Raw genomic sequence first — 9342 nt, forward strand, 5'->3', positions numbered from 1 at the left:
CAATTACCTCTGCAGAAGGCCAAGAGGTGGAGGAACACAGCAACATCTCATAGATCTCAAGGACAAAAATGACAGCAGAGAAAAGGGCACCGATGCACTGATTTATTCACCGCTCACGCCCACGGGTACACATTCATCACCAAAACTTTAAAAGCAAATCAGAGGAGTGTATGGGACGAGAGGAGAACAGGAAGTGGAGGTGAGGTGGAGAGAGATTTAGTTTGCTGATGCAGTGACATCTCCACGTGAAACAGTTAAAAAAAAACATTATGGTCTCCAACGCACTTTAAGAAAAATATAAATGGGGACTCAAAAATAACAAAACATGGATTTGTAGACATGAGTCCTGACTTCTGAAGAGCAGAATTAGACAGTGGAGACCACAGATGTTCTGGGAAGGCAACATTTAGTATTCTCACTGTTCTGTTTATCTAACTGTTTGACTGCCATCACTTCTTCTTGTCACCAAATCCCAGTTTCTCCCCAGTTTGCTAAACTCTTCTCCTTCTAGTAATTTGAGACTTTTTATATTTCAGCAAAGCTTTTTTTTTTTCTTCCCCCACTCGATTCGCATTTTCTCTACCGACCCCCACTCCACCCACTCGATCACTCTTCACCCCGCTCTGTCAGCATCTCCGTCCTACTACATCTATTTTTGGCGGTTCATTTGGACCACCTGCAAACCCTCTAATTAATTCACATCTGTGTCTGAGCGGCACAATCTCGAGCAGCACACATTCGCAGTGCGAGTACAATACAAAAGCACACACTTGCACAGACACATCGCACTGTTCTTTTCTCACCCCCCCCCCCCCCCCCGCCCTCTCCCTCCCCCCCCCTCCTCCCTCCCCTCATCACATCCCACCCATACACACACAGGCACACATTAAAGGAGCCAAAAATGTAGCCAGTTTTCTGCTAATGATTAGCCTAATCAAATCTTTCTGCAGATGCACTCTAATTACAAGGAATTATCCGGCAATGTAAGGTGTAAAATAAGACTCTTATCTTGTTCTATTTACGTGTTGTTTCTGCTGCTGCTGCTGCTGCTGCTGCTGCTGCTGCTGACCTACATGCTGCTGCTGAGGGTGACTTTTAAGGCTCTTTGTGAACCATGCAGTCATTGAACTTGGTGTAACCTCTGTGTGTGTGTGTGTGTGTGTGTTTTTCCAGGGTTACGCAGTAGTTACTCCTGCAACGTCTGCAGTGTGGTTCTCAACTCCATTGAACAGTACCACGCACACCTTCAGGGCTCCAAGCACCAGAACAAGTGAGTACGCCAACTACGAATGTGTACATAAATGTGTGTACTGTACGTGTGAGTGTGCAGTGATACTGCGAGGCTCAGCTATCAGAGTATTTCAGGGAACAGTTAACCTCACGTTTACAGGTATTACAAGTAGCGAGCTTAGAACTATCTTGGCTCACAGTGAGGTACTTCCAGGCTAACGACATGTTAGCTTCAGCTCCTGGCTGTTTTCTGACACGTGTAAAAAAGATCGGCCCGCGCAACCAGAAAATCATTTGCTGACCATCTGGTCACAGGTCAGGTCCGATCAGCTCGTCCAATCAGTGAATAAATAACAATAAGTCCATGTTTTTCCCCTGTGTTTTCATGCAAATTAGTACAAATATATTACTGTAGAAACAAATTAAAAATATCACTAACATGCAGTGTTTTCACAGTGCATTTCTTCACTTTAAACATTCATCAAGGGGGCCGTATTGAACCCAGAGCGGGCCGGATGTTTGACTCTAGAGATTTATACTTCGTAGATTAGTTGAACTGTTACTGTCATTGTCTGGCTTTTTTTTACTGTTTTTTTTTTTTTTTTAATCAGATTTTTTTTTGTTATAGAAGTTTTTCTCCTATAGGAAGGAACGTTCTTGAAACCTAACCTCCTGTCATACGCCTACGTGCCATAAAAAGTGAAACAAGTGCCTTGTGTTCACGGTCTATTTTAGTGCAACACTCCAAACAAATGTAGATAACAGTTCCATCGAGGTCACGAAAATTATCTGCAGTCACAGCTGATGTGACACCAAATCCAAGAACTGCTTTCATGACTTCAGACACACTGTGAAGGTTAACAGCTATCAGTGCACAAAGCTGAAAGCTGCCGGCTGTAAGTCCATAATTAATATGAATATTTCCAAGCACTTAAAAATGGAAAAAATAGAAATTTTGGATGATTTAAGCCTCCATTTACATCTAAGTTCAGGATAATGTTTATAAAGAAAAGTCTCGTCAGATGTAAACATGTCCAGGATCATCAGCACGTCAGGATGAACAGCAAACATTTATGCTGCTCATGGGTTTTTACTCTGATGAAATACCAGGTGGTACCATTTGTAGGATTTGTAGTGTTTTTCCTATTGAGTAGAATTCAAGGTCATAGTAAATTATATTTGCAGTAGTCAAGGAACTGTCCTTTGAATACTTTAATGCACAGAGGAAGCCGCTGGAAAACCCTTTATGGCTTTATTTATACAGCAGTGAAACCCACTCATTCTACATCAGCGTGGATAAGAGCAGCGGCCGACGCCGCCGCCGCGGCGACACCGGCTGTAAATCATGTAAAAACTCTGGGATCTTAAAAAGTTTGTCTCCGTTTTACTGTTGCAAAGTGGAAAAGAGGAAGGAGACACAGACCTATTGATATTTATGAGGAGAAGAAGAGAGACAGTGCTGTCTTCACTACAGACAGATGGAAGAGAGAGATGGAGGTTGACAGGAAGATGCATGGAGTGAGAGACAGAGGTGCAAGGAAATAAAAGAGCAGAGAGACGGGGGGGGGGGCTGGGATAAATTTGTCAAGGGAGGGCTGGGGGAAAAAAGGAAGGAAAACTGTTTGACTCTAGAGATTTATACTTCGTAGATTAGTTGAACTCTTACTGTCATTGTCTGGCTTTTTTTCTTTTTTTTTTTTTTTTTTTTTTGCTGATTTCTATAGAAGTTTTTCTCCTATAGGAAGGAACGTTCTTGAAACCTAACCTCCTGTCATACGCCTACGTGCCATAAAAAGTGAAACAAGTGCCTTGTGTTCACGGTCTATTTTAGTGCAACACTCCAAACAAATGTAGATAACAGTTCCATCGAGGTCACGAAAATTATCTGCAGTCACAGCTGATGTGACACCAAATCCAAGAACTGCTTTCATGACTTCAGACACACTGTGAAGGTTAACAGCTATCAGTGCACAAAGCTGAAAGCTGCCGGCTGTAAGTCCATAATTAATATGAATATTTCCAAGCACTTAAAAATGGAAAAAATAGAAATTTTAGATGATTTAAGCCTCCATTTACATCTAAGTTCAGGATAATGTTTATAAAGAAAAGTCTCATCAGATGTAAACCTGTCCAGGATCATCAGCACGTATCGGGATAAACAGCAAACATTTATGCTGCTCATGGGTTTTTACTCTGATGAAATACCAGGTGGTACCATTTGTAGGATTTGTAGTGTTTTTCCTATTGAGTAGAATTCAAGGTCATAGTAAATTATATTTGCAGTAGTCAAGGAACTGTCCTTTGAATACTTTAATGCACAGAGGAAGCCGCTGGAAAACCCTTTATGGCTTTATTTATACAGCAGTGAAACCCACTCATTCTACATCAGCGTGGATAAGAGCAGCGGCCCACGCCGCCGCCGCGGCGACACCGGCTGTAAATCATGTAAAAACTCTGGGATCTTAAAAAGTTTGTCTCCGTTTTACTGTTGCAAAGTGGAAAAGAGGAAGGAGACACAGACCTATTGATATTTATGAGGAGAAGAAGAGAGACAGTGCTGTCTTCACTACAGACAGATGGAAGAGAGAGATGGAGGTTGACAGGAAGATGCATGGAGTGAGAGACAGAGGTGCAAGGAAATAAAAGAGCAGAGAGACGGGGGGGGGGCTGTGATACATTTGTCAAGGGAGGACTGAGGTAAAAAAGGAAGTAACACAAGACTAAACAGCATTTTGGAGCAGAAAAGGCCGCAAAGAGGCAGAACATAAAATAAGTCAAGCGAGAAAATCTTCTTACTTTGTCCTGGGGTGCAGTCAGGGAGATAAAGAGCAGAGGAGGAAGTGAACACTCGTGTTTGACAGCTCCAAGTCTTTACTACTGAGGGCAAAAGAAATGAGGAAATGATGTGCAGTGAGAGACAAAAAGAAAATAAATTTTAAAAATGGTTGGGAGAAAAAGGAGGTTTTCTTCCACCCAGGTCACGGACTTCAATATCTGTGTCTGGTGTGGGTGACTTCCAGAAAGATCCATTAGCTCAAGTAGTTCTTTATCGCTCAGCTAAAGCCCTAATAAATGAAAATAGTTACTAAAGAAAGCCCCAATCTGAAGCTCTATCTGATCTTTTTAATATTCTGACTTTATAGGAGCTGTGGGGTAATGTTGGCCATAAAAATGTTGAATCCCAGCTCCAGAGCTGAGGGCTACACTCAGACCAAGAACGCTGCTCTCTGAAATAAACAACTGACATCAGTGATACACTCCGGCAGTTTGTCAACCGGTCGTCTGCACATAATCAGTAGTAAAAGTACGTTTTTCCCACAGAATAAAACAGTAATAATCAAACAGCGTAGCTTTACAAATTAAACACTCCCCGATCCTGGACTCACTCCACCGGCGTAGACCACAGAGGAGGTTTTGGTCTGTATTGAGCCCAGTCCAAGCTCAGTGTAAATATCAATCTAAAGAAACTGCATCAAAGAGTCGAACTCTGAGACGGACTCAACCAAGACCAGCTTTAACTAATAATACTTCGATGTAGCTTCAGTCCCAGCCACCAGGCTGCCCGTAGCAAAAGTTTTCAAAATCTAAAAATTTTTTATGTTTTTTTTTTTATTTAGCATTGTTTTATTTAGTAGGTAGTACTGACACCCAGGAGGATTGTGGGTTGGATTGCAGATTAAGCAGGTTATACCCCCCTATATTAAAGGTTAAACCTGTAGTGTAAAGTGCTCCTCAGGGCTAGAAAAGTACTACAGTATATGAGTACAAACCATTACTAATACAGATGAGGGTAGTTGTCCAGCAGAACAGGTAACTGGCTGCTGTTTTGTTTAACTCAGTGGTTTGTGTGCGTGATCGTTCAGTACAGAGGACAGCCAGCGTTCCAGTGCACCAGCACCAGCCCTCACTGTCGACTTGTGTTCAGTGTGGGAGTGAACGCTGGTACTTGAACTGAGTCTTTCCGGCTGTGTTCCGCCACAGTATTGATCCCCTGGGAAACAGAACAATTCCGACGGTTCCACCTCATCGACCCAATTTCCTCTGACATTAATCAGTCACTCAGGTGAAACAGGAAGACAGGAGTGTGCGTTTCAGAAGCCATCACTCTCGCTCACACACAAGAGCTCCACCCACGCATACAACACAGCATCTCACACTGACTTCACACTGAATCACAAGGTCGGCTCCACCGTCGTACACCTGCATGCATTAAATACAACTTGACAGCTGTAATCAGACCCATATGGGGGGGGGGGGGGGGGGGGGGGNAGGTCAGTAAAATAGTTACAGTAAAATAGTTAGTTACCTGTTAGTTAGTTAACCCCCAGTTACCCCCATATTCCACTGGATGTGTTTAACGTTTGTTCATGGCTGGTTTGAAAATACTCTCGTGCAAATTTTAAAACAAAACCTTAAAAATATTGAAGCTACACCAACTGGTCAAGGAGAAAAAAAGGAATCCAGCGATGCTTTCAATGTCCTAGGCGATGCACAGTGATGTCATCATTAGGCTGAGATTAAGACAATAGCAATGAGCTGGAAGGCAGTTTTATATAGGTGGCTCGGCACTGTGGGTAATAAGGTGAAGTGCGTAGGTGTGAGCGCGACAAAACTTTAGCGAGAAAATGCTCAGAGCCATTTTATTTTTATTTTATTACAGTCGGCTGTTTCCATCAGAATAACTTTTAATTTTAATACCTAATCCAAGTATCTGCCTTGTCCTACATCACGCCTCGAGTCAAACTGATCTGGAGCCAAAACCAGAGGTAAATCTAAATATTAGTAGTTTAAGGATAATTGTTTTACTTTTTTTAACAAGATTCCTCCTACGCAGGAAATGAGGCTCTTTTTTATTTTATTTTTATTTTAACTGCTGCAGTTATGTTGCCCTTCCACTGTTAAAACCTCTTGCTCATCGCCCCTCCCCCCTCCCATTGCCCCCGATTGTGAGTTAAGCAACACAATGTAAAGTTCACGGTCCTCCAGCAACGGCAACAACAACATGGCAAAAGTTCTGACTTTGTCAATACCATTTATGTCCTGCAATTGCTTTATTATACCGCGTATTATAGCAGTGCCAATAATATCTACTTCCTGTCCTGGTGATTTATTAAACAAACCCTGCTCTCTGTCTGCTGAAGCTCTTATTATTAACAACTCCTGCTCTGAACTTGCAAAGTTGCTCTTTAAAGTCAATGAGAAATATTTTCAAAGCTTTTATAGCTTTGGCTAACAGGTTTTTTTGGGGGTTTTTTTAGCAAACACATTCAGCCTGAAAGGTGTTTAGTCCAGGGTTTTCACATTCAGCCTGAAAGGTGTTTAGTCCAAGTTAGATTCCATAAAAATGAGGAGTCTAATTATCTCCTTGGAGTCCCCAAGAAAACAAAACCAAACAAAAACAAAGGCTGGATGTGAACTGTCAGCCCGGCCTCATCTGACCAATGACACTGTGTGGTTTAACTCCCACTAAAACAGGCTCTCTCATTACGGTGGTTCAACCTCTGGCCCGTCCCTTTGTAGGCACGTTTGTGTGAGTTAATATTCCTACTAAAGCAGGGCTGGGAGCGACACGGCTGAGGTCAGGGCCGGTCCATTTAGCCTGCTCACCCTGGTAATTATTTAGTGTTGCTTTCAAAGGAGGCTCAGACACACAGGCTACAACACCAGCTAACAGATGTTGAGGAGGAGAGGGCACACATACACACACTCACACTTGTTTTCAGGTTCTGTGAGCACTTCACATTGAAAGAATGCATTCCCCAGTGTCTCCACCTGTATACACTGGTTAAACCAGAAGATCTGTGGAGATTACTGCATTCAGTGGAGTGTAACTCTGAATGCAAATGGTTCAGATATTGATGTGTTTTTACAGCAGACCTGAATGTGTGACTCAGATGTCACTGTTACTGTCTGGTCATGTGTAAAAGGTTATTTCAGGACCCTGGACAGACGCCTTCCTGACATCGTCTTATATCCTCACCAGTCTCCCTGCATTAAAAAGTCATAGATTCTGCCGCGGATACAACAGCCGTCCACACCACGCAGACCTTAAAAAGTCTTAAATGCTGCATGATGAGCAAAAATAGAAAATTATCTGCAGTCTCTTCTTCATCCAAAAAAAGACTGTGATTCCTCAGATTCTTGTCTGGCTCAGCCTCCGTGGCTGCTCTAACCTGATAACACACCGGAGGTGCTTCAACAAACAAAACTGCAGACAAAAGTACTCGGCAAATGAAAACTACAGTAGTTTGAAGGTATCAGTGAGCTCTCAGGTTGTGACACCGCGGCTCCTTCCAACAGCCATACATCAAAACAACTGGAGGAAAGAGGCTTTTATCTGGGAGCCACTCCGTTTTCTCCCTGTCGTCTCGGAGCTCTTACCTCCGTCTTTACCACCCGTCCAATCACAGTGCAGACAGGGTGGAGAGGCCACCGTTTTAACAGCCATTACTGGGATCGGCCATGACAGCCGTGGTGCCGCTGCATCCCCACAATCCTCCTGCAGCCCTGCCTAAAGGTTAGAGGCGGTGTTGTGTTTGTGGGACACTCTCAATCAGAGCACAGTGGAGAGGAGCTGTTTTAATGAGGACGGTAACAAAAATAAAATGTGGATTTTTTTTTGTGCTGATTTGTATGACGACTGATTTAAGGCAGAGAAGGATGGCCGTGTTTGTAGACCGAGTCTGGGTCTGTGGTTCTGTGAACTAAGTTTTCTGAGCCAGAAAAATATGAACAAGTAGTTTTTCAACTGTTTAAATGAAGGAAACAATCCTCCATTATTGTTTTTCCTTAATTGAAGCAGTTGAAAAACTAAAGTCACCTCTGACATGGAATGTGATATTTTTTATTCCAGTTGCACCAGTGGCTCCCAAAGAGGGGGGCATAGGTAACATGTGATATTTTTTATTCCAATTGCACCAGTGGCTCCCAAAGAGGGGGGTGAGTCCCGCTGAGCGGACGTGTAGCTGTGGCGGTGCAGCACATCAAATTGATTTTAATTTTATCTTGGGCTGTCCAAATTGACGCGTTAGCGTGTGACGGTGAGGGGCGTGATTTAATTTGTGGAATTAATCAAATAAAAAACATGTGAATGCTATTTACAGCATGTGCTGTACTGAGGCTGAGACTGGAGTGAGGTGACACAAGGGTTCAAGTTTAAAAAACACAGTCCATGTTCTGTCATTGGTCATAAAGGCTACTGGTAGGTCAAAGGTCAGCAACAGGGTTTTATTCCAACATATTTGTTGGTAAAAATCCTTATCTCCGTTTGACTCGGTGTTGGTTGATTAGCATGAGCTTCATTGTAAGTTATTATCTTTGGTAGTAATTAAGTGTGGCGTGTTTGCCGCCGGAGCCGCGTTGTTTCTCGGAGATAAAGAGACAAAGTGCAGCCACAGCAAAAAGGTGCGGCGAAAAAACAAGTGTATCTCTAGATGAAGCCCGATCCAGAGTAAGTATTGAAGCTTAAACCTAAGGGTTTATTGCGCTATCTTTCTAGTTTATTTCAAACATGGGGCTCTGCCAGAAACGTAGAAGGCATAATGGATGGGTGTAATAACCAGAAGACGGAGCAACAGGATTTTTGGTTGGAGCATCACATACAGTGGAGCTGGGATGTTTCCCAATGAGGTGGAATTGTTCTCAGCGCAGTGGAGGGAAAAGGAAGTGAAGGATTACAAGCTAGCCTGTCAAAACATATTTATCTCGGTGTATTACCCACAAGCCCGCTTCCTCTATTTTCATTTTTTTTCCCTCCTGCACTGAATCAACAACGACATTAGACATGGGTTCGCAGACAGGTGAATGAGATTACTTACCAGCGATGGAGAAACGGCCGTGAAACTGAGCGTCTTTTCCATCCACCGGGCTTCACGTCCCGTCACAGCGCTGCCTCCCTGTGAGGACACAAAATGAGGAGTAACAAATTATTCTCTGTTGTTTTTTTTTCTTTCTTCTTCAGCCTGAAGCAGCAGTGAGACACGTGGGAAGGAGGACACTAATGAAGACGGAGGCTATTGGAATGTTTAAAAAAAACAAACAAAAACAAAAAAACAGTGGAGCTGTGTGGCAACATGAGGAGCATGAGAGTAAAACAGATGAAGTGAAAGAGTG

General features: G+C 43.0%; 1 protein-coding gene and 1 long non-coding RNA gene across 3 annotated transcripts in view; one reads left to right on the forward strand and one right to left on the reverse strand.

Moving 5' to 3' along the window:
* The window catches only part of LOC103387308 (zinc finger matrin-type protein 4), a 40063-nt gene extending 30790 nt beyond the window's left edge, over window positions 1–9273 (forward strand). For both annotated transcript variants that reach the window (XM_008321885.3, XM_017037531.2), the window contains exons 6-7: window positions 1174–1270; window positions 9191–9273. In XM_008321885.3, the coding sequence (XP_008320107.1) occupies window positions 1174–1270; window positions 9191–9206 (113 nt within the window). In that variant the 3' untranslated portion in view covers window positions 9207–9273. The remainder of the gene's footprint in view (window positions 1–1173; window positions 1271–9190) is intronic.
* Window positions 1–9342, reverse strand: part of LOC112487816 (uncharacterized) — a 90641-nt gene that overhangs the window by 55390 nt on the left and 25909 nt on the right. Inside the window, exon 2 of the long non-coding RNA XR_003051272.1 lies at window positions 9048–9125. This is a non-coding gene — a long non-coding RNA (uncharacterized LOC112487816). The remainder of the gene's footprint in view (window positions 1–9047; window positions 9126–9342) is intronic.

Source organism: Cynoglossus semilaevis, chromosome 12, assembly GCF_000523025.1.
Source record: "Cynoglossus semilaevis isolate Cse_v1.0 chromosome 12, Cse_v1.0, whole genome shotgun sequence".
NCBI lineage: Eukaryota > Metazoa > Chordata > Actinopteri > Pleuronectiformes > Cynoglossidae > Cynoglossus > Cynoglossus semilaevis.